Genomic DNA, 26,398 nt, shown 5'->3' with positions numbered 1-26,398 from the left:
ATCAAAGACAAAGACTATTTAAAAAATTACCAAATGTTTGAAAATTGATGAACATATGTCTAAGTAACCCACGAGTCAAAGAACAAATTACAATAAAAATTCAAAATTACTTTTCATTAAGCAATTATGAAAATGTGACATTTTAAAACCTATATGTATAACTAAAGTAGATGGTCTACAATTAACAAAGCTGGAAAGATAAATATCTAAAAATTTATAAGGAAGAAGTGAAGCTGCCATTATTCACAGAGAACAGGAATGTGTAAGTGGAAAATCCCAAAGAATCTACAAACTACTAAAATTGATAAATTATTAAATGCACTAGATCCACCAAAATCAATTGTATTTTGATATAAATGCAACAACTGATTGGAAAATACTTTTACCCAAAGGGGATACATTCCAAGCAACCCCACACATCCCCAGCCCCACCCTAGCCACGGGTGCCTGAAACCATGGATAGTACAAACTCTCTATATACTGTTTTTTCTTATAAATATGTACATATGATAAAATTTGTTTATAGATTAGATGCAATAAGAGGTTAACAATAGCCAATAATAAAATGGAACAAAATAACAATAAACTGTACTAAAAGTTATGTAATAAAAGTTATGTGAATACCAAAAAATATCTTATATTTTACGCACCCTTCTGTGATCAGGTGAGGTGATAAAATGACTATGTGATGAGAAGAAGTGAGGTGAATGACACAGGCATTGTGACGCAGTGTTACTCTACTACTGACCTTCTGACAATACGTCAGGAGGATCATCTATTTCTGTATAAAGGCTGCCATGGGCCACTGACACTGCAGGCACGTGGGGGAATAAGATAGAAGATTTCTCACTGGAAACTACAATACACTCCTGAGAGACTTAAAGATAATCAAAATAACATTCATTTTAGATTAGATTCATGGGTTATTGATGGGTTGGAAGACTCAACATTGTTAACATGTCATCTCTCCCCTCATTGGTCTGTAGAATCATTACAGTGTCATTAAAAATTCTAGCAGTTTTGTGTGTGTAAATTGACAAACATTGCAAAATTTACATGGAAATGCAGAAGACTGAAAATAGCCATGGCAATCTTAAGAAAAGTTGGAAGATTTACACTATCATATATAAGATACATTTCAAAGCTATAAAAATTCAAATAGACATATAACTGGTACTAGCTAACAAAGACGAATAGACCAATAGAACGGAACAGAAATCAAGCCACACACATATGGCTGCTTGATTTACAGTAGAGGCACTACTACCATTCAGCGAGGGGATGATGGTTATGAGGAGACAAGAGAGTCTGTAGTATATTCAGATAAAGAAATACTACGTGGCAATGTAAAAGTGTGGAATTCTGCTGCTCACAACAACAAGAATGAATCTCACAGATATAACGTTGAATGCAGATATCTGTATGAAGATCAAAAACAGGCAAAACTTATTAATAGAAGTCAAACATTGGTTACCTTTGTGGGGTTTATTGACTGGAAAGGACCTGAGCAACTCTTCTGGGTTACTTCTAATGCTGTGTATTTTTATCTGGATGATGGTTTCATGAGTGCAATACATAGGTTAATATTCATCAAGCTGACCAATTAAGGTTTACGCACTTTATTTATGTTACACCGTGATTTAAAAAAAAAAAAAAGATTCCAACAGGAAGAGCAGCTTGCAAAGAAAACTGAGAAGGAACCAATTGCAAGAAAATAGGAAACAGAACCAGGCAAAATCTGAAACAGAGCCACAGAAACTGGAGAAGAGTTTTAGAAAGAGAATGAGCAGTAGAGGTGTGGGAAGGGGATTTAGAGGGTGAGAGCGTAATGAAGAGTCCATTGAATTCAGCACCAAGAGGCCCTCAATGGGGCTTTTTTGTGAAGTGGGAAAGCAGAGTTCAGTTTTTAATGATTCAGGTTGTGAATGGAGAAGAAAGCACTAGAAAACAAGTGTAATATGTTCATCACTGCTACCCAGGCAGGGAGAGAGAGGATGGTAGATAGAGAAGGATGTAGAGTAAGAGAACAGTGCTTCACTTTAAGTAATAATAAGGTTGTGGATGATTCCTTAATATCCATAAAAACTATTTTTAGTCCATATAAACCTAACCTAACTGGATCTTAAGTGTTGAATTCCACAAAGCAATCGCTCCTCTGTTTTTCTGATCAGAAGAGAAGGTGGATACTTCCTTGGAAAACTGCATGCTAAAATTTGAAATTACTAAACTCTTTCCTAAAAATTAACCACTCACAGAAGAATTAGTTTAACTTTACCTAGCCTACGGGAAAGTTTATAGAATGCATTACCCTGGCAGCGCATACCAAAACGTAGCCTTCAATTCAATAATTATTTTATCTTCTCTCCACCAATGCATGTGAGGGGTTGAACTTACACAGACTGATAATTGCTAAGGGGTAAATACATTTTTTATTGTTCCATGAAAGTTCTGTACTGTTGCACATGTTTTGGTATTTTTTCCCCCTCCAAGTACCTCTGTCCGATTCTTACAGTGAAAAAAGAGAATGAGTTACTTTTATTATGTATTATATGAGTTTGTAGTTTATATTAGTTTCATTAAAAGTCCAGGGCTGTCATAGAGCTTTACTTTATTAGCCAACAGCAGCAATACTCATGCACAGAAATATATTTGCCTCCCTCCCAGAAAGGATTTATAAACAGTAAATGACTTACTATAATGTGCTGATAAGGATCTATAAATGACATTTTGGTTTCAATTACGGAAAATCTCTTCACACTTCAAAGGTCTTCTCCAGTACTCAAGCTTCTTTAAAACCTACAAAGTAAATAATCACTATCGTTAAGCTTCCTCTTGGATGCAGTTCTAAGATTTACATGATGATGAATATGAACCTTAGGAAGTAAAAGTCCACCCAAGAGGACAAGACAGAGTTCCCATTTGTTTATAAGACTGAGTACACACTGACACAACTTAGGGAAAGGGTAAACATATTTTGATAGTACTGTTTAATTTCCATATTTATTTGTTCAAATGTTTTCTGTCAGTAATTACTAGGAAAGTCCAGAATTTTTTTGCATTTGCCAAGTATTTTATCAGAAATTCATTGAACTTACGAAAAATTAAAATAATTTTTGTAGTGTTTATAACTAGAAAGCCACATCCCATTGTTTTCTCAATTGGGCCAGCGTTAGACAAAATCGATGCTAAGAAAGGAACATTTTTTTACCTTAGCTATTTGTTAAGAACTTTAAAAACATTCATGTTGGGGCACCTGGGTGGCTCAGTTGGTTAAGCTTCCATGTCTTGATTTCAGCTCGGGTCATGATTTCCTGGTTTGTGAGTTCAAGCCCCATGTCAGGCTCTGTGCTAACAGTACAGAGCCTGCTTGGGATTCTATCTCCCTCTCTCTCTGCCTCTCCCTCATTCTCACACAAGCATATTCTCTCTCAAAAATAAACAAAAAAACTAAATATATTTCACCTTGATTTCAACATGAGTGTTTTCATGAAAAAAAAGTATTCATTCTAAAATACCAGTTTACTTTGGAAGCAGTTAAATAAAAAATTTTTAATGAAAAAATATTTTCTATACTTTTCTTTCTTCTTCTACAATTACTCCATATTATTTAAAATCAAATAAGCTATTCAATGAACATCTTTTCTTCCATCATAGAATGTTTTTCCTTGAGACTATAAAACAATATATATATTTATATCGGCATTCTATATGTCACATCTAATTTGGAACATCTTTTCAAATACCTTTATTATTTATGATTAATACATAAATTCTAGAATATGTTTTAATTTCAGAATAAAATTAAAAAATTTTAAAGTGTTTCTTTTCTTTTTAAACACACATTTTTAAAATTATAAAAAATAATTCATGCTCAATTTTATGAACATGAATTGTAGAAGCGAATAAAGTGTAATCACAATTTCAGTTTGACGTGTATCCTTCCAGACTATCCAATGCATAATCATATAGAGTAAAAAGGAAAAGAAAGGATTTGAATTTTTTATACAAATGGGATCTCATCAAGTGCCCTTGAGTTCTTAAACTCACTTCCTTCATCATTTCTTAAGCAAAAAGAGTAGCATTTATTTATTCATTCATTTATTTTTGAAGACTTTATTTTTTAGAGTAGCTTTAAGTTCATAACATAATTGAAATGAAGGTACAGAAATTTCCTCCTACAGTCTCCCATTACCAACATCTCCTACCACAGTGGGACGTTTATTAGAACTGATCATCCTACATTGACACATTATCATCACCCAGAGACCACAGTGTACCTTACGGTTCCCTCTTCATGCCCTACGTTCTATGCATTTTGACAAATGTATAATGACATGTATCCATTATTAAAGTATCATAAAAACATTTTCATGCCTTAAAAATCTTGTTTTGCCTATTCATCCTTCCTTCTCTCTTTCTGTTGTCTCCACAATTTTGCCTTCCCTAGAATGTCATATAGTTGGAAATCATACAGTATGTAGCATTGTCAGATTGGCCTCTCTCACTTAGTGATACACATTTAATAACTTTTCTCCATGTCTTTTCATGGCTTAGTAACTCCTTTCTTTTTAGACTTGAATAATATTACATTGTCTGGATGTACCACAGTTTATGCATTTACTTACTGAATAACATCTTGGATGCTTCCAAATTTTGGCAGTTGTAAATAAAGCTGCTATAAGCATCTATGTAAACTTTTTGTGCGGACATTTCAGTTCCTTTGGGTAAATATCAACAGGCATGATTGCTGGATCATATGGTAAGAATATGTTCAGCTTTATAAGAACCCACAAAGCTGTCATCTGAAGTAGCTGTACATTTCCATTCCCACCAGCAATGTAGAACAGTTCTGTTGCTCACATCCTCACCCACTGGGGATGTTGTCAGTGTTGTAGATTTTGGCCATTCTAATAGGTGTACATATAGTGCTATCTCGTTGTTTTAACTTGCATTTCCCAGTTAACATAGGATGTGAGCTTCTTTTCATACGTTTATTTGCTACCTATAGATCTCTTTGATGGAGTGTCTCTTAAGGTCTTTTGTCCATTTTTTAAATCAAGTTGTTTGTTTTCTTATTGTTGAGCTTTAAGAGTTCTTTGTATATTTCGGATAACAGTCCTTTATCAGATGTGTGTATATATACTACCAGTCTGTCTTTGTTATTTTGAAAAGTGAAAAATACGAAGCAGTATTATAAGAAAGATAAAAAGCACTCATAATCCCCTACTTAAAAGTTACATAAAATGAAAATCCTCTTCTTTGTTCTGGCTCATCGAGTATCATTATTTTTACTGGAGAAAAAAACTATTTTTAAAGCAAAACATTTATTTTTTTTTAATCACTTATTTTTTAAGCTCCCAAAAGTTGATTTTATCTTTTTTTCTTTATATGTTTATTTATTTAAATTTTGACAGGGAAAGGGAGAGAGAGCGTGTGCCAGCGAGCGAACGTGGGGGAGGGGCAGAGTAAGCGAGAGACAGAATCAACAGGCTCTGCCCTGTCAGCACACAGCCCAACCTGTGGCTCAAACTCATGAACTGTGAGGTCATGACCTGAGCCAAAGATGAATGCTTAACTGATTGAAACACCCAAGTGCCCCAGATCTTATAATATATTTTCCTGATGAAAATGTAGGCAGCATTTTAAACCAAGATGAGGGCAAATCATCATTCTGATTTTATAAACTACCATAATCTTAATCTTGTATTAGCTTATATTAAACCAAATACAAAATTTTGTGGATGACTTTACCCAATCACTAATTGCCTTAGCTATCACATTTCTGTTATTTTGGTTGGATCTATCTGTTATTGTCAATAACTTTCAGATCTTTACTACAATATCATCTTCCCTGTAAAGCTTTACTTGACTATACTATTTATTTTTTGAGAGAAAGAGAGTGCAAGTGAGTGAGGGGCAGAGAGAGAGAAAGAGAGAGGAAGGAAGAATGATGGTGGGGGGAGGGAAGAGAGAGAAGCAGGGCTCACCCAAAGCAGGGCTCATGAACCATGAGATGACCTGAGCTCAAGTCAGAGGCTTAACTGACCTGGCACCTCCTGACTGTATTCTTTTAAATGGCGGAAACCTTTCTTTTTTGTCATCTAAAATGGATTATCTAGTTTTTTGTCTATTTCCCCTTGCACTTAATTAGGATACAAACTCCATGGAGGCAGATCTTTCTTGTATTTTATTTTGTTATATTCCCAGCCCCTATGTAGTTACATATGGCCAATTAATATATATTTGTTGAATGAATGAATGAACAAATGAATCGATGGATATATTTACATAAGAGAAACAACTTTTAAGACCAGTTAGACGAAAACACTGTAACCAAGTAAAACAAAGTTCATTTTCTTTTTATCCATAAATTGCATATTCCTCATCTCTGTCTCTATCTTCTGCAACGTTTCACTCTCTTAATCCATACCAGTATACGTTTCTCTTTTCCTGATTATTTCCCCTAATTATCCTCACATTACAAACATCATACAAACATAATTGTTTATTTACCACCATACTATACTGTGCCTCTGATTGGGCTCTATGTATTCTTGCACCTAACTACATTTCATGTTAAAGGAACAAAAGTATAAGAAGATACAGGCAAAACTATATGATGATTACCTGTTATTTATATTTGAATTTGTTATATAAGAAATATATATCTGTTTCAGATGGTATGATCCTAACCAGCATTTCTCATTGTCAGGATTTTCTGAGCTATTTCTAGGACACCTTGTTTAAAATGATCATCAGTGACTTAATGGCTACTGTTTTCATGCTGATTAAACTGATGATATGCCTATATCAGTTCCCAAGTCAGAATACAGCTCATACTCTAGAGCTGCTGGTGGAATATTCTTATGAATGACAGAGCATGAAAATTGCCCACACTTTTCATACTCTAACAGTCTATATTTCCCCTATATCATTACCCCTTAGAAGTGAAGCAATTTCTTAAGAGGAATTCTTTCAAGCACATTGATCAGCCACATGAAGCTCCAAGAGCATGAAGTCTTTACGCTGCTGCAGTAGTCATAATTCTGGAGAGGTACATCTCCCCCTTCCAGAAGCTGGAAAGTCCACGCACTTGTACAGTAATGCCAAGGGACTACTACTATCAGGGATTCAATACCTGAGGGAAAATCATAGTACTCTCTTCACTGAAGCAGCTTAATTTGGTAAAAACACCACAGGGTGTGGGATTATAAAGATCTTGATTCAAACTCGTTTCACATTTGAAGACCTAGCGTATTCCCCCATAAATGGAAATAGTATTACCTTCAATGTTGTAATGAGGACTAATGAATTAATTATAGTGAAAGGTACCTGTCCCTAGTAAATAAATACTCAATGTATGCAAGCTTTCTTTTTTTGTTTTTAGTTTATCTTAATTCCAGTTAGTTAACATACAATGTTGTATTAGTTTTGGGTATACAATATAGTGATTCAACACTTCCGTACATCACCCAGTGCTCACCGTGGCACGTGCACTCCTTAATCTCCACACCTATTTAGCCCAACCCCCTGCCTCCCTCCCCTCTGGTAACTATCGGTTTGTTCTCTATAATTAAGATTCCATTTCTTGGATTGTCTCTCTTTTTTTCCCCCCTTTGCTCATCTGTTGTGTTTCTTAAATTCCACATATGAGTGAAATCATATGGTATTTGTCTTTTTCTGACTGAGCTATTTCACTTAGCATTATACTCTCTGGCTCCATCTATGTCATTGCAAATGACAAGATTTCATTCTTTTCTTATGGCTGAATAATATTCCATTGTGTATGTTTGTGTGGCATGTATGTGTGTGTGCATATGTGTGTGTATATATGTGTATATATATCATATATATATCCTGTATATATCATATATATATCCTTTATCCATTCATCAGTTGATGGACACTGGGATGTTTCCATATCTTGGTTATTATAAACAATGCTTCAATAAACACAGAGCTGCATGCATCCCTCTAGGGTTTTTGTATTCTTTGGGAAAATATCTAGTAGCGCCATTGCTGTATCCTAAAGTAGTTCTATTTTTAACTTTTTGATGAACTTCCATACTGTTTTCCACAGTGGCTATACCAGTTTCATTCCTACCAACAGTGCAAGAGGGTTGCTTTTTCTCCACATCTTCACCAACAGCTATTGTTTCTTGTGTTGTTGATTTTAGCCATTCTGACAGTTATGAGGTGATAATCTCATTGTAGTTTTGATTTACATTTCCCTGATAGTAAGTGATGATGAAAATCTTTTCATGTACCCATTGGCTATCTGTATGTCTTTTTTTGGGGAAGTGTCTGTTCATATCTTCTGTCCATTATGTAATTGCATTATTTGTCTTTTAAGTGTTGAGTTCTATAAGTTCTTTATATATTTTGGAGACTAATCCTTTATCAGATGTCATTTGCAAATATCTTCTTCCATTCTATAGGTTGCCTTTTAGTTTTGTTAATTGTTTCCTTTGCTGTGCAGAACGTTTTTGTTTTGATGTAGTCCCAATAGTTTATTTTTGCTTTTGTTTCCCTTGCCTTAGGAGACCTGTCTAGAAAAAAGTTGCTGTGGCTGATGTCAAAGAGGTCACTGCCTTTGTTTTCTTTTATGATGTTAATGGTTTCAGGTATCACATTTAGGTCTTTAATACATTTTGAATTTATTTTTGTGTATGGTGTAAGAAAGTTGTCCAGGGCCGTCTGAGTGGCTCCGTTGGTTAAGTGTCTGACTCTTGGTTTAGGCTCAGGTCACGATCTCATGGTTCCATGAGTTCAAGCCCTGTGTTGGGTTCTGTGCTGAAAGTGTGCAACCTGCTTGGGATTCTCTCTCTCTCTCTACCCGTCTCCCACTCATGCTGTTTCTCTCTCAAAAATAAATAAACTTTAAAAATTTTTTAAAAAGAGAAGGTAGTCCAGTTTCATTCTTTTGCATATTGCTGTCCAGTTTTCCCAACACCATTAGGTGAAGGGACCATCTTTTTCCCGTTGGATATTCTTTCCTACTTTGCCAAAGATCAGTTGACCACACAATTATGGGTTTATTTCTAGGTTTCCTATTCTGTTAAATTGATCTATGTATCTATTTTTGTGCCAGTACCATGCTGTTTTCATCACTACAGCTTGTAACACAACTTGAAGTCTGGAATTATGAGAACTTCAGCTCCCCCCCACCCCACCCTACCTGCCCAGGTGGCTTTGGCTATCCAGGGTCTTTTGTGCTTCCATACAAATTTTAGAATGTTTGTTCTAGTTCTGTGAAAAATGCTGTTAGTATTTTGATAGGAATTGCATTAAATCTGTAGATTGCTTTGGGTAGGACAGACATTTTAACAATATTTGTTCTTCCAATCCATGAGCATGGAATGTCTTTCCATTTCTTTCTGTCGTTTTCAATTTCTTTCATCAATATTTTAGTAGGTTTCAGAGTACAGATTTTTTCACCTTTTAGGTTAGGTTTATTCCTAGGTATCTTATTATTTTTGGTGCAACTGTAAATGGGATTGTTTTCCTAATTTCTCTTTCAGAAGAGAAATCTCTTCATTATTGGTGTATAGCAATACAACAGTACTGCACATTGATTTTGTATCCTGCAACTTTACTGAATTCATTGATCAGTTCTAGCAGATTTTCGCTGGAGTCTTTTCTTTCCACACATAGTATCATGTCATCTGCAAATAGTGAAGATTTTAGTTCTTCATTACCTGTGTGCCTTTTAAATATTTGGTTTCTGATTGTTGAGGTTAGGACTTCCAGTACTATGTTGAATAGAAATGGTGAGTGGACATCCTTGTCTTCTTCCTGACATTAGAGGAAAAGGTCTTTTTCCCTTTCAAGGATGATGTTAGCTGTAGATTTTTCTATATGGCCTTTGTGTTGATGTATGTTCCCTCTAAACCCACTTGTTGAAAGTTCTTACCATGAATGGATGCTACACTTTGTCAAATGCTTTTTCTGCATCTATTGAAGTGATCATATGATTCTTATCCTTTCTCATATTGATGTGATATATCATGTTGATTGATTTTCAAATGTTGAATCACCCCTATAACCCAGGAATAAATCCCACTTGACCATGGGGAATGATTTTTCCCTTTAATGTATTCACTTCGCTGGTGTTTTATTGAGGATTTTCAATCAGGTAGATCAGCTTACAGTTCATTTTTAGTGATTTTTTTAACCCGGTTTTGGTATCAGGATAATGCTGGCTTCATAGAATGAGTTTGGAAGTTTTCCTTCCTTTTCTATTTTTTGGCATAACTCGAGAAGAATAGGTCTTAACTCTTCTTTAAATGTTTGATTAAGTGTTTGATAAAATCCTGGACTTTTGTTTGTTGGGAGTTGATTACTGATTCAATTTCTTTGCTGGTTATCAGTCTGTTCAAATTTTCTGTTTCTTCCTGGTTCAGTTTTGGTAACTTATATGTTTTTAGGAATTTATTCATCATTCTAGGTTGTCCAATTTGTTGGCATGCTCTTTCCTCATAGTCTCTTATAATTGTTTGTTTCTATGGGTATTTTTCCTTTTTCATCTGTGATATTTTTTCATTTCTTATTTGTGATTTTATTTATTTGAATTCCTTCTCTATTTTTTCTTGATAAGTCTGGCTAGAGGTTTATCAATTTTATTAATTTTTCCAAAGAACCACCTCCAGGTTTCATTGATCTGTTCTATTATTTTAATTTCTATATCATTTATTTCTGTTCTAATCTTTATTATTTCCTTCCTTCTGCTGTTTCTAGATTTTGGTTGTTGTCCTTTTACTAGCTTCTTTGGGTGTAAGGTTAGATTGAGATTTTTCTTGCTTCTTTAGATAGGCCTGTATTGTTATAAACTTCCCTTTTAGAACCACTTTTGTTGTATCCCAAAGGTTTTGGACCACTGTGTTTTCATTTTCATTTGCTTCCATGTAGCTTTTATTTCCTGGCTCAATCATTATTTAGTAGCATGTTATTTAACTTCCATGTACTTGTGGCCTTTCCAGATTTTTTTCTTGTGGTTGGCTTCTAGTTTCATAGTGTTGTGGTCATAAAATATACATGGTATGGCTTTAAACTGACTGAATTTGTTGAGGATGGTTTTGAGGGATAATATGGAATCTATTCTGGTGAATGTTCCATGTGCACTTGAAAAGAATATGTATTCTTCTGTTTGGGGATGGCATGTTCTAAATAGATTTGTTACATTCATCTGGTTCAGTGTGTCATTCAAAGGAATTGTTTCCAGTTGATTTTCTGCTTAGATTATCTGTCCATTGATATTAGGGAGGTGATAAAGTCCCCTACTATTGTTGTATTATTGTCGATTAGTTCCTTTATGGTAAACTTTTTAAACTTTTTTTACGTTTTTGGGTTCTCCTATGTTGGGTACATTAATATGTATAATTTTTATGTCTTGTTGGATTATTTCCTTTAATATTATACAGTATCCTTCTTTGTCTCTTGTTACAGTCTCTGTTTTAAAGTCTATTTTGTTGGGGGCGCTTGGGTGGCTCATTCAGTTAGGTTCCGACTTTGGCTCAGGACATGATCTTGTGGTCCATGAGTTTGAGCCCTGCATTGGGTTCTGTACTGACAGCTCCGAACCTGTAGCCTGCTTCAGATTCTATGTCTCCGTCTCTGCCCCTCCCTTGCTCACACTCTGTCTCTCTCTCTCAAAAATAAACATTAAAAAAAGTTTGAAGTCTATTTTGTCTGATGTAAGTATTGCCATTCCAGCTTTTGACTGTCATTTGCATGACATGTGTTTCTCCATCCCCTCACTTTCAATCTTCAGGTGTCTTTAGGTCTAAAGTGAATTTCTTGTAGGCAGCATTTAGATAGGTGTTGTTTGTTATCTATTCTGTCACCTTATGTCTTTGGATTGGCACATTCAGTCTATTTACATTAAAAGAAATTCTTAATAAATATGTATTGCCATTTCATTATTTATTTTGTGATTGTTTTTAAAGATTTTTCTCAGATTCTTTCTTGTCTTTCTCTCCTTTATGTTTTGTTGATTGTATTTAGTCATATATTTGGAGTTAAATTTCTTCTTATTCTTTGCATATCTATTAGTACTTTTTGATATATGGTTACTGTTGGGTTTGTATATATCATTTTCTGAATATAGCAGTCTATATTAAGTTGATGGTTGTTCCAGTTTTAACTCATTCTTTTCTTCTCTCTTCCCCATATTTGAGGTATATGTTATTATATTTTATAACCTTTTTTTGAGTTCTTGACTTTTTACAGAAATACTCATTTTTACTGCTTTTGTGTTGTAAGTTTCCTTCTTAAGATCAAGGTTACATAGACTAATAACTATACATTTACTGTGAAAGATGTACCATTTCCTGTAATTATTGTTGGAAAGTCAACATGTTGATGTGTTCATCATTCAACAAATACCTACACTATACCTGTAATACACTTTGTACTATGCAAAGCACTGGGAAGCAAATGGAGAGCCAGACCATGAAACTGTAACCCTACAGACCTTTTACTTGGTATTATCCACAGTGGAGCCTTGAAATATTAACAGGACCATGGTAGTTATTCTCACCAAAAAAATACTAATTACAGTAACATAGCAAAAGAGCATCTGCTGCTCTACAGGTTTTCAATTCACAAACAGTAGTTTTACACGAGGGATCATCTACCTGGTCTGTGCTAGACACTGGGAATGCAAAGGTGATTAAGGCACAGCTTCTGCCTTCAGTTAACATAAGGTAACCTAGTGGTGGCAATAACTGCAGTCTACCCTGGTGCTTCATATTCACATGTTCCTAAAAGCATCAACAGTCTCTATGAATAATGTCTAGACTTGGAAAATAATCTTGAAACTTACCCCTTTATAAAAATATTTTTATGAGTGCCCAGGTAGCTCAGTCGGTTGGGTGTCCGACCTCGGCTCAAGTCATGATCTCATGGTTTTTTAGTTTGAGACCTGCATCAGGCTCTCTACTGTCAGCACAGAGTCTGCTTTGGATCTTCTGTCCTCCTCCCCTCTCTCTCCCCCTCCCTACTCAATATCTCTCCCTCTCTCTCTCAAAGTGAATAAATAAAATTTAAAAATAGTTTCAGTGATTGCCTATTTTTTTATGCTAAAGTTTGAAGTCGTTCAATTTCATGGGGTACCTGGGTGGCTCAGCAGGTTGAGTGTCCAACTTAGGCTCAGGTTGTGATCTCACGGTTTGTGGGTTTAAGCCCCAAGTTGGGGTCTATGCTCACAGCTCAGAGCCTGGAGCTGTTTCAAATTCTGCATCTCCCTCTCCCTCTGTTCTTCCCCTGCTCATGCTCTGTCTCTCTCTCAAATATAAATAAACATTAAAAAAAAGAAATCTTTCAATTTCATACCTATTGTGTGGCTTTCATGCCTATTCATGGCAAACCATTGTAGGAAAACCTTTTTATATCACAATACTCAAATGTATACGCATACATATATAAATAAAATATGGAAGCAAATTTGATTTGACAGTTTTACAAAGAACAGTACATCCCAATTTTAATTCTGTTTCACATGTTTAAATCTGGTAGCAGCCCATTGAATTGATTTCATGATCCACTAATGAAAGTTTGAAATTAGTGGTCCCATGACTTCACAATGATTTCTGTCAACTTCCTCTGTCTTATCCCACTATCCTTCCTTCTTCTTTCTATGCTATAGCCATGGTGTCATACTCTTGTCCACTCAGCTGTAACAGACCACTTTTCTCCATCCATTTATTCAACAAATATTTAAGGCATAACTTGTATGTGTCAAGCACTATTCCAGGGTCTGGAGATGCAAAAGTGAATGAGTTAGATATATTACATTCCCTTTCCTCATTTCTAGAAGGCAGTCAGAAAACAAATAATCTAAGAAATAAATGAAGCAATGAGAATTAGAGGTGTATAAAATTATGTAAAAAAGCAAAAAGCAGAACTAGAGAATCATCGGAGGTCTGATCTCTGGAAAACAGCTAGCTTTGGAGGGGTGGGAGGGAGTGGCCTTAGAATATAATGTTCCAGCTTGAGGAACTGAGAGATGAATGACTAGTAAATGGAGAGGCTGGAAAGAGAGGGGAGGCCAAGTCACCCGTTCTTCAGGATTCAGCTTAACTGTCACTTCTACAGAGAAGCCTTCCATAACTTTCAGGTTATGTCTAATCTGCCTCTTACTAATTCCATTTGCACATTGTACTTCTCCTTCAAGACTTTCACTCAACTTACATAATGTCTGCCTTTCCTGAGAATACTAAGGGGGGCATAAAGTCAGTGATTGCATTTATCTTATTCATAGAGGTATCCCTAATGCCTAGCCCAGTGCCTAAAATATAGTAAGTTCAGGATGAATATTTGTTGGATAGATGAATGGATGAATAATAAACACTGTCAAGTTTATATATGAAGGAGATTTACAGAATAGTATCCCCACACTCTTTTTATGTCCTTCTCTTTCATTCTTATTTTTAATATCAAGGGTTGTTAAATATCACTCTCTCTCTCTCTCTTTTTTTTTACAAAAAAGCAGAACTGGTATTTCAGAACAGATGAGACTAGTACTCAAAATGTTTACAGGAAATGTGTGCCTGCACCCAAAGTTCGGTATCAGCAACTTTATTTCCTCTTGTCATTTCTAGCAACTCCATTCATAATCACTGTGCTCACTCCCTATTTGCCACCACTGTTACTACTGTATCCTGCAGCAAGACCTGGATAGAAGCACTCCCAATATTAAAGCTAAAGGCATAAACTATGTTTATGATAGCTAACTGTTCACATTTATTCGGTTAGAAATTAAAAGGTAAACAAATATTAAACAAACAAAACTCATGGCATTTAATTCTAGGGCAACATTCATTTGCTCTTTAAACCCATCCAGAGCTAGTCTTCTCCAACATTGATGAAACTGCAGTCAGCCTCAGAATGTTTCTGTTAAAACATATACAATTTAGGGGTGCCTGGGTGGCTCAGTCGGTTAAGCATCCAACTTCGGCTCAGGTCATGATCTCATGGTTCATGAGTTCGAGCCCCGCATCGGGCTCTGTGCTGACAGCCAGCTCAGAGCCTGGAGCCTGTTTCAGATTCTGTGTCTCCCTCTCTCTCTCTCTCTGACCCTCCCCTGTCCACACTGTCTCTCTCTCTCAGAAATAAAGAAAACATTAAAAAAAATATACAATTTAGAAATTAAAATGTTAGGACCATATATTCAATCAAATTAAGCTTGATTTAGAATTGCAGTTTTTCACCTCCCCAAACTAGAGCCTATAGGGAAAGGTAAGGTCATAGACTTCTCTCCCTCCTTGCCTAGAGTCTAACCGTTCTAACTTGTGAACTCCGGTTTTTAACCCCTCATGGCCAGAGAAGGCTGGCAAAGATACAGAAGCAAAACAACAACAACAAAGTTATTACTTCACTGTACTATCCTAAGCAGGCTTTGTGATCTCTGGGCCTGGTACATTTTTTTAAAAATATTTTTATTTATTTCTAGGAGAGAGGGAGAGAGAGAGAGAGAGAGAGAGAGAGAGAGAGAGACAGCGTGAGCAGGGGAGGGTCAGAGAGAGAGGGAGTCACAGACTGAAACAGGCTCCAGGCTCTGAGCTGGCAGTCAGCACCACAGAGCCCGACGCGGGGCTCGAACCCATGAACCGCGAGATCATGACCTAAGCGAAAGGCGGACGCTTAACCGACTAGGCCACCACCCAGGCGCCCCTGGGCTTGGTACATATTAAAGCTGATTCTTTCTTCTTGTAAACAGATGCCTTGGTGAATTCTTCTGAGATACTTTACTTCTGAGATCTCGTCCTTGTACTCCCTGGCATGTGGCATACATGCTCTCTCAAAATAAATAAGTGAACTTAAAAAATATATGCATGGTATAGAAATTATGTAATCTGAATCACAGAAAGAAAAATAAAAAGAATGGAGAAAAATGAGCAAAGCCTTAAAGACTTGAGGGGACAACAGCAAGTATACAAGTGCACATGTAAATGGAATCTCTGTGGACAAGAGAGGAAAAAAAGGAAAGAAAAAATATTTGAAGAAATAATGACTGAAAATTCCCCACATTTTATTAAAACCATGTCAAAAAGCTCACCCAATTTTAAGTGGGATAAGGACAGAGAGATGTACACTGATGTGACTACGGCACATCATTGTCGATCTGCTGAAAACCCAAGACAAAATCTTGGAAGTCACAAGAGAAAAAAGGTTCATCGGGTGTGAAGTAACCAAAATAAGATGAAAACATGACGTCTCATTAGAACAGAGGCTTGGAGGCAAGGGGGAGGACGTATTCAAAATGCTCAAAGAACAAAACTCTTAACAATGTAAATATATCCAACAAAGTTATCCTTCAAGTGAAGGAGGCAGAGGCTGTCAGACTGGATAAAATCTATTACATACAAAAGAAGAAGGAAATGCAAATAAGATCTGTAGTTTAGTTAATAGCCTTATGCTAATGTCAGTTCTCTGATTTTGATCATGTTCTGTGGTTATGCAAAATTACACTAGGGAAATCTGGGTAAAGTGTATTTGGGAACTCTGTGTTATTTTTTGTCATTTCTTATCGTAAATTATTTCAAACTTAAGAAGTTACTTAAAAAGCCCAATACATTTTGATAGATCTAATTTATACGTGCAATTTTCATTCCAAAGTTCTAAAGAAGTAACAAGAGTCATATGGGAAAACTGACTAAGGTTTACTTTCTTCAGGATAAAATTACTGGTCATTATTGTTAGACGGTGACAACATTTTCAATTCCAGTCACAAATAGGAACTCTTTCATCCTTTTTCCCCCCTCATAGTAGTAGTAGATATTTTAGGTTTTTGTGAAATTAAGGCATTCTGTACAGCTCACCACATTAAACACTGGGAAAATGTTTTTCCCCCCCACATCTGGCTCAATCCTGGAAATCTTCCTGCAAGTAAGTTACGCAACCATTATCATGAATGCTCATGAACCAGTGGGGAAGGGGGGATCTTTTATAACTAAGCTGAATAACCAGTGTTGGTGAGTATGGGTTTTGTTTTGTTTTGTTTTGTTTGGCTGCCTGGTCATTAGAAACTTCCTGAACACTAGTGAGAGGGAAATTTGGATACGCTTTTTAACATACTTGCCCCTGCAATGCAACTTTTGGCTTTCCATGAAGGCTTAATAGTGTGTGGTCTGTCCAAAACCCTTTTAGCTGTACTGTGAGGGCAAGATGGGCTTCTCTGGGAAAAGTGAACAAGAACCAGAAACAGACTAGAGTGCTATGTCCATTTTCTTTCCTGCACAGTGTGAGGACAACAAGAAAAGAAGGGGCCATTACTACGCTTGTGGCATCTGGAGGAAAGATGGATAGGCAAAGGATCTTTTTCTCTGTGCTTCCATTTCATTGTGTAACAGAATAGAGGAGGTATTAAGGGGCTCAGCATGAAGCTAGAGGCAGGCTTCTCTGCTGGAGCCAGACTGATCTAAGTTCAAGCTCATCTCTTTTCTCTGACTGAAGGATCCTTATCCTTTGTTTCCGTATCTGTAAAATGGGGGAAATGGCCCCCACACCTCACAGAGGCAGAGGGATGACAAAATGAGAGAATGCATGTCCATCATCAAGCACAGTACCTAGAGGGCCATAAATACACAAAATCATCATTTGTAATTATTGTTGTTGTTTATGAAAGTGGTGCTTCCCTCCCCATTCCCCCCCCCCCCTGCCCCGATTGCTTCAATTTCCTGAGACACCTTTGGCTCTTTGGAAATTTCATAGAAATTCAAGTAGGCAAATTCATTAAGCACCTCTTACAAAGACTGTGTACCTTTTCGTACCCAACAATGAGTTTTATAGAGATTTTACTGCTGTTTCTGACCTGCTAAAAATTTTAAAATATAGCAACATGGATGGACCTTGAGGGTGTTATGCTGAGCGAAATAAGTCAGGCAGAGAAGGACAGATACCATATGTTTGCACGTATAGGAGGATTAGGAGGAACTTGACGGAGGAACAAGGGGGAGAAGAAGGGGGGAAATGGTGGGGGAGAGGGAGGGAGGCAAACCATGAGAGTCTCTTGAATGTCAGAACAAACTGAGGGCAGATGGGGGTGGGGGGACAGGAAGGGGGTTGATGGGCATGGAGGAGGGCACTTGTGGGGATGAGCACTGGGTGTTATATGGAAACCAACTTGACAATAAACTATTTTTAAATATATATATATATATACACACACACACACACAAGCCACTAACTTGTCTGCTTCAAAGCTTTCCCCATTATACTGGATCCAGAAAGGGGTTCCAAAAGCAAAAAGGGCAGGGCACCATTGTTCCCATAATCACCATCCTTGATACACAGTTACAACGGCATGACTAAAGTTTGAAATCCCAGATTATTTTGACACAGCTTTTTTAAAACCCAGGCTAAGCGAAGAGCTCGCTATCATCAACAGGCATAGAGAAATAAAGAAACAGCAGGAAGTAAGATAAGTAAATGGGTGGCTTTTTATTAGATAGAAATGTCTCTCAGGCAATATTCTCAGTTTAGCACAGAAAACCTGTTAAGAGAATTTCCTTGTTCTCAAGGAAATCTAAAAGCATGCCACCAGATACAAAGGTACAGATTAATTACCTTGGTCTGTTTCCTAAGCCAGGAAAAGAATTAGAATTTGTGTCCCATATCCCACAGATAAACACCCAGCCTCTGTCGCTAATGTCCATGCTATTCCTTTTGAACTGACTTTTTCTTCTCTGGTTTTATTCCTAGGTCTCTGGTACTGCTTCTTTATCTCTCAAATCTCTTTATTGAAGGTTTATTGTTTAAACAAATAAGTATATATGGAATTCCTACTAGAGTTTCAGAGAAGAAAAAGTGTCAGGGTGGTTTCAAATAGAAAAGGCTTGATGGAGAAGGTGAATCGGCTGGTATTCAAAATCCTGAACAAGCTTAGATGTAGACATAGGGGAGATGGAAACACTTTCTCTGGGAAAAGGACCTAAACAGTGAGCCCCAGCCACAGTGGAGATGTTCTCTCCCATCTTAGGCTTGCCTGGGGCTGCACCCTTGCCGTCACACCTTCTCTACAGGACAGTCTCTGCCTGCCCTTCAAGGTTCTGTGTAAACTTACTCTCTGAAGTAAACCATCTCTTTATCTACCATCTTTACTATCTCTTTATCCTACTAGATTAGGACCCTTGCATTTCTTCCTGACATCTCTTACCACACCGTTACACACTACATTACCATTACATATAGTGTATGCCTCCCCTCACTGTGACCAACATGAGAGAAGTGCTATCTCCTTCCCCTGCAATCCTGTTGAGGCCCAAATGATCCTTCAACTACTATTAACTGAAAAGATAAATGAACAAATGTGGGAATTTGTATGGGGTGCTGGGGAAAACCATAGATGAGGGCTCGTGTTGAGAAATAAGCAAGGGGAAGCAAAGCTTATTCATAGACTCTAGAATGACAAATGGGAAGGCATCTCAGAGATGCTAACTTAATTTTAAAAGTTCACATTTATTAAACATTTCCTAGGTGCCATGTATGGTGCAAAGTGATTTATATACACCACTTCATTTCATCTTCGTAACAAGAGAGGGATTATTATCGCCATTTTGGAGATAAAAACAAAAACAAAACAAAACAAAAAAACCGAAAAGACCTTAAGAAAGGTTAAGTGATCTGCCTAATTGACAACTCAGACTGATGCAGACAGTCCCCCCAACCCTGCTCAACAAGAGAACTCTGTCTTCCAGGAAGACTAAGAAACTCTCCCCAGGTCATATGGCCCTAGAATCCTGACCCTTTGCCTCATATCAAATTCTAACTTTCTATACCATTCTGCCACTCCCTAAAAGACCCTAAAAGGACAGGCAGAAATCCAAGACATCACACAACAAGGAACCGCGTGTGAGAGAATCTTAGCAGACAGATGGCATGATAGAAGAAGCACTTTGTATCAGTTTGCTAGGGCTACTCTAATAAAATGCCACAAACTAGGTGGCTTAACCAAATAGAAACTTATTTTCTCACAGTTCTAGAGGCGGGAAGTCTAAGATCGACCTGTCGGCAGGTTTGTGTTTTTTCTGAGGCCTCTCCCATTGGTTTACAGATGGCCACCTTCTCCCTGTGTCCTCACATGGTCTTTCCTCTATGCCCGCATGCCTCTTGTGCTCTACATGTGTCAAAATTTCTTCTTCTTGTAAGAATACATTCTGAGATGTGGAAGTTAGAGCTTCATCACATGAATGGACGGTGGGCACAATTTAGTCTAAAACACACCAATAATGCAAACATAGTGGCTAAATAAAGAAGCCTACAGTTGTTAAGGGAGAAATATGGTGTGTGAGGAGGAAGGGGCATGGTCAGCCAGAGAGGTCCAGATGTGTCAGAAAATGCTTCTAAAGGAGAACTGTGGATGTGATAAAGAGGAGAGGCCACGATACCTTTTTAAATGGGCCAGCCTCCCTCATCTGGTTATTTAAAGAGCATGCACGCACCACAGGGGCACATGCGCATCCACACATACTCTATAAATGAAACAATACATAACAGTTTATTCCACACTTCACACCTGGGAAGTACTAATCCCGATGAACTTGTCTATTGCAAGGGCTAAGGAAACTGGCTGGCCCAGTTTCGCACGCTGCATTGCAAACAAAGCAAGAATGTTGCGTCACCCTGAAGTCAGTTTTCAACTTTTCTTTCCTAGACTATCTGGTTTTCTGTTATTTTCCATGGTTTCATCTTGAGGTGGCCCAAACCAAGCCACCATTCTCATTATATGTTAAGGGCACAACATTTTGAAATTGGAAGAAATATGCACAACCACCACCCTGGCAGAACTTCTTTGTACAAATGCATAAGCTGAGGCCTAAAGATGTAAACAAACCTAGTGCAGGGGCGAAGGGCCGACTGCTCCAAAACGTGTCACTTTGCTATGTCAATTAATTAATTAATTTTTAAGTTTTTGTTGTTTTCATTTTTTAAAATGTTTTAAATGTTTGTTTATTTTTGTGAAAGTGATAGAATGCAAGTGGGGGAAGGGCAAAGAGAGGGAGACACAGAATCCGAAGCAGGCTCCAGGCTCTGAGCTGTCAGCACAGAGCCCAACGCGGGGCTGGAACTCATGAACTGCAGGATCATGACCGAGCCAAAGTTGAACGTTTAAACAACGGAGTCACCCAGGCGCCCCATGCATGTTGATTATTTTAAATGAAAGTTACTTAAGAAACAGCCAATGCACAAAGAACATTCTGACCTCCACATCCCACCCTCTCACGCCCACCTTTGTCTCCAGAAAGCAGGAAATAAATCTCCTGTGTGAAAGGTACCCTCCCTGGACCAAAAGCTAAAGAGACAGCCCTATCACAAAGATAGGAAATTCTGAGATGAAAGGGCTATCTGAACAATCTTTGTTACTTTTACTAATCTAGTACTCCAGCCCAAATTAGTTTAGGATTCCTTACCAATTAAAGCACCTAAACATAAGTTTTCTTCATCCTATCTCTCCCAGATTTATTGTCTCTGCCTAAAAAGTATAAAAACTCCCTACCTTGGTCATTTCTTTAGGACTTGCTTCTATGCACACATAATTAAACTTCGGGTTTTTTTCTCTTGTTAATCTGTCTTGTAATAATTTAATTCTAAGACCAGCTGGAAGAATCTTGAAGGGTAGAAAGAAATTTTGCCTCCCCTACACTAGCCAAGTTCACCCAGTAGGACAAACAGCTGAACAAGCCCTTCACTCTCAACCAGGTGCTCTTTCTCTCTACCCTATCACATCCCCTCCTCTTCCCTGTCCTTCACATACTTAGGCTAAAAAGGAAATGTATCCAAAGTAAAAAGGATATATATGTAAATTTTAGCTTGACCAAAATCTGAAGTTGCCTAGTTATTGTTTGGTGGCTCAAAGTAGACTCGAGATATGAACTTGAGGGAAATGAAAACCTGAATCTCTATGGTTGGTCGAATAAAGTTTTAAAAGAGTCACTTTCATCTCGTACACTTTTCCAAATCTGAATTATAGTTATAAGAGGTTTATTTGCGAATACGAGATGGACTGTTTTAAAGAAAATTCCTCTTCCCACATAGGCGAGTGTGGAATAATACCACATTGACAAGAGTTAACTATATTATGTTCATTTTCAGAAGATCTAGAATAACGTTCTTTTATTAAAAGACATAGCTACAATAATGCCCTTGGCGTTCCCACTTCTTAGATATACCGAACGATGTGACACAAAATGCCAGCAAAAAGAGAATGTTTTGAGAAGCACGTTTACTTCCACAGCCTTCTCTCTCCAGACCAGGCGGTTTGCAAAAATGCTCCCCCAGGGAGTACTTATGTTTTGTTGAGGGTTCCACTCCCTCCTTAATTGCTGCCCTTTTTTTCATGACGTACTCCAGATTGCCACAGGAGGGAAAGCCATCTCTTTTTTTTCTAAGTAAACAGTCTAGGGAAAACCCCCAGGAAAATCGTCATATTGGCTTAAATGTTTCATGAGAACCATTTTATTACTGAATGAAATTATCAACATTTTGGGTTTGTTTTACTCTTCCGCTAACACAATAACTATTTCAGGCAGCTCGTGAGGTAGTTAAAATGTGGATGTTGACTGTGATCTTGAAATGGAAAAGGTTGACAAATAAATATAGCAGGACCGTGGAAGATAAGGGGTGCTATACACCCACCCATCCCAGGTCCTGCCAGGAAGTCAAACCACGAGAGACTGGAGATGAGCATTCCACTGGTCCTGGACTGTGTCACATGCAATAGGAATTCAAATTCACTGTTCTTTTCTCAGGTTGTAAGAAGCTTTAGAAATGTGCTTCTAGATACTGTGAATGGCAATTCACTTTTAAAATAAACAGGTAACCCAGTCTTTTGAAGGATGAAGAGCCGTGTAAATGTGCATTGGAAGCGAATACCCTCAGGAGTTCTTGATCTTTTTTGCATCATGGACCACCCACTCTGGCTATCTGGGAAAGCTGACCCCTGAGTGCAGCATGACATTACAAAGTTCATGAAATAAATACACTGGATTACAAAGAAAACTGATTTTCTCAAAATGCATGGAGTCTATGCGGTCTAGTAGACCCCTTATGTAATGTTTATGTATGTATGCTTCAGAGACTTGCAGTACGCTTTCTTCCTCTCCTGTGGAGTGTACCCAGAGAGTTCTAAAGTTCAATGTAAAATTTTTGAAGACAGAAGAGCTCATAGCACCATAAAGGGTAAAACAATTTATAAACGCTAAGTTCTTTTTTGTATTATCCACCCCTGCTAGCACCGTAATGAACGTGCAAGCCCAACCTGAAAGTTTACATGTTGCATGTAGAAAACACAGGTTGGAATAAACCAGAAACACCGCCGTTTGCTTCAAAATAGGAAATTTACATGTTCTCAACCTTTGATCCACAAGCTAGAGAACAGTACAAAGGACGTTAGTAGAATCCATAAGAATAGGTCTATTGAGCTTCTCTGCTCGTGATGTAAATGTCCCTCCCAGTGAGCCTGTAAAAAATATGAAATTAACAAAAACAGTGCTACACTCTCCCCTTCAGTTTGCAGATGATCCCCTTCATTTTCGGACAGGAAGAAGTTAGATACCTACATCTAAACCACAGCCTAACAAATATGGCTAGAACCCAGGCATAAAGTACAGAAGACTTTCCAATTCATGGCGTGTCTCACTGAGGTAGGAAGAAAGGAGGCCAGAGAAGAATCTCGAGTGGCAGGCAGTGCATCTAGGAAAGGTCCAAGCCAGATGCAAACTTAAGCACATTTGACGGCAAAGAGCTTCCCCTCCTCCACATGCTGCTGGGCTTAACCCACACAGACTCATCGCTTCCATTCGGGGAAGTGCCCAGCCATCCTTAGTGTAAAACTAAAGCACTTTAATATTATGAGAATTTACCAAAAAAAAAAAAAAAAAAGTCTAATTAATTTTGAAAAAAAAAACACAAGAGTTTCTTCTAAACTTTGAAGAAATATGAGTCAATATTTCAATAATATGATTTTCATTCCTGAAAAAAAACATGTTGATGATAGTAACCAGCTGTTCTGCAAAGCTCTAAGGATTGAAAAAGAATAGGAAATGACTTTTAGTTGCAAAATGAAGGATGTATGTATGTCGGGTTGATGAAAGAAGAACATCCTAATAGCAACACTGGAAAAGAAACACTTTTTATGATGGTCGATTCTGCTATTACCTGTTTTAGCCAGCTTTATACTGTCGGGCTGTAATGGTTCAAATTCTATAAAGCACTAACCTATCTTGAGGGAGCACTGATGGCTTCCAGGAGCCTAGAGAGGTAAGCAAAAGCTGAGGAAAGCCGAGGGGTGTGATATAAGGCAGACACAAGAACTTAACTAGGCACCCAATAAAGGCAGGCGCCGCAACTGTTCGACAATCAGAATTTAAAATGAAAACAACAGTTCTAGAAACTAGAACAAGAGGAGAAAGCCCAGCATGGTGGCTCGTGGAGCAGGTAAAGGCGTTGAGACTTGTGTACATCTCAAAGTGTATATCCAGTCCAGGCAACTGGAAAGGTAAGAATCCAACAAGAGTGAAAGCAACAAAGATTCAGTCCCTTCCTATCAAATGCAGGAAATCAAGCCAACTTGTAACTTAGATAAAGGATCTGTATTCTGTAAGCTCATGAATTTCTATGCATTGTTTGAGGTGTTTCGCTTTTGTTTTGTGTTTTTGCTCAGGGTACTGCTTGTTCATCTTAAGGACTTCCAGATTTTCTTGCTTGCTTGCTTTCAAAACTCCCACTCTAGAAGAATTCAGCTATTCTAACTTCTCTGGGTTTGCTCCTAGCATTTAGCTGGAGAAAAAAACCACATAACCTGGCAGACTGGTTTTATTTTCGGTTCACATTCTCGACATTCAAAGAGGCCCTGGACACTACACAGCATCTAAGTTTCTTTGTGAATTTGCATCCGCATTCTAGAAAATGGCTTTCTTCTGACTTGTCTCTCTCCATCCCCCACCCCCTCTCTGAGCCATGACCTCATCTCCCTTCAACTGAGAAAACAGAACCAGAGGGAAGTTTCTTATCTTCCCACCACCAAATCAGCAAACTCCCCATGCTTGCACTTGACTTCTGTTCTCCTTCACAGAAGAAGCAGAACTCCTCTTGTTAGAGACCTGACCCCACAAGTGGCTCTTGGGACACAAAAGCCCTCTCTCTTCCGTAAGTACTCATAGGCATACCTTTCTTTTATGAACCATCAAAATGACTTTCTCCTGGATGACCTGAGGAGCAAGCCTGTAGAAGTCCGTCCCTCTGGTTCATATTCCTCCTCCCTCACGTTTCCATGTTTCCACTGCATTTACCAACAGCTTTCTCCAGAGGGCCAGTTGCTCAGTGCATCCGTGTCCCCAGAGTCTCCACCTCCCATCCACGGGCCACCTCATGTGCACTTCCTTCCCACTCTGTCCCCGCCACTCCACCGAAACTGTGCTTAAGTTCACTAATGACCAAGTTTTCAAATGAAGTCACTTTTCTTCCTTTGCACCCACGACACCACCTCAGTCCCTGGTTTTCCATCCAGCTTCTTGGTTGTTTCTTCGCAGGCTCAGGTACCAGTGTTCTGCATAGAGCCTCCAGCGTGAGTCACACCCTCCTCTCTCCATTCACCTCCTACGCTTGGCTTCTCAGCCCTCACAGCCATGCTTACGCTTATGCTTCACCTCAGTGAAACCTTTCCGTCCTTCTCCTCCCCAGATCATTCTCAACTGTCGGAATCAAGTTGCTTCCTTCATCATCTGTTTATTATCTACTTAATTATTGCCTCTCTCCTCCAAAAGGGAATTAACCACACCTGCTTTATTCACCCAGGTCTGCCCTACAGGGATCACAGTGCCTACCATGTAGTCAGTCTGAATTAAAACTTCCTGAATTGGTGAAGGAGTAAATGCATATAGGCCAAGTGATCACCAATTCCTGGTTGATACTAGCATCTGGATTCTTCTTTTTAACCCAACAAGTAAAATTACTTTTTAAAATATTTATTCTTGAGAGACAGAGAGACAGAGCACGAGAGGAGCAGAGAGAGAGGGAGACACAAAGCCAAAGAAGGCTGCAGGCTCTGAGCCGTGAGCACAGAGCCCCACGTGGGGCTTGAACTCACAAACTGTGAGATCATGACCTGAGCTGAAACCAAGAGTCGGATGCTTAGCCTACTGAGCCACTCAGGTGCCCCTCAACATGTAAATTTCTTAAGTGAGAGAGAGAGCACAGATTTTTCTCAATTGTTTCCTTTAATATCTGTTCTTTTTCTAAGTATTAAAATGATATATTTCTCCTACTTCTTTCTAGGAGTGCTATATATTATATTAATAAAATAGTATTTTCCTCACAGAAAATTGTAACTTATTTAAGAGAGTTCTTTTCATTCAGACAATTGTTCAGAAGGTATTAATCAACTAAACCAATTTGTCCA

The 26,398-nt window shown here is 37.9% G+C and overlaps 1 protein-coding gene across 2 annotated transcripts in view; it reads right to left on the bottom strand.

Annotated features, from left to right (window-relative positions):
- Window positions 1–26,398, bottom strand: part of PLA2G4A (phospholipase A2 group IVA) — a 160,465-nt gene that overhangs the window by 127,775 nt on the left and 6,292 nt on the right. Inside the window, exon 2 of one of the 2 annotated variants that reach the window (XM_039257200.1) lies at window positions 2,694–2,796. The exons of the other annotated variant lie outside the window; for it this stretch is intronic. Coding sequence (XP_039113131.1) covers window positions 2,694–2,726 — 33 coding nt within the window. The 5' untranslated portion in view covers window positions 2,727–2,796. The remainder of the gene's footprint in view (window positions 1–2,693; window positions 2,797–26,398) is intronic. 2 annotated transcript variants of the gene reach the window in all.

This window comes from Hyaena hyaena, unplaced genomic scaffold, assembly GCF_003009895.1.
Source record: "Hyaena hyaena isolate Hyena2069 unplaced genomic scaffold, ASM300989v1 scaffold_606, whole genome shotgun sequence".
In the NCBI taxonomy this organism is placed as follows: Eukaryota; Metazoa; Chordata; class Mammalia; order Carnivora; family Hyaenidae; genus Hyaena; species Hyaena hyaena.
The sequence above is the reverse complement of the archived record's forward strand: the minus strand, read 5'-3'. Positions and strand labels throughout refer to the sequence as shown.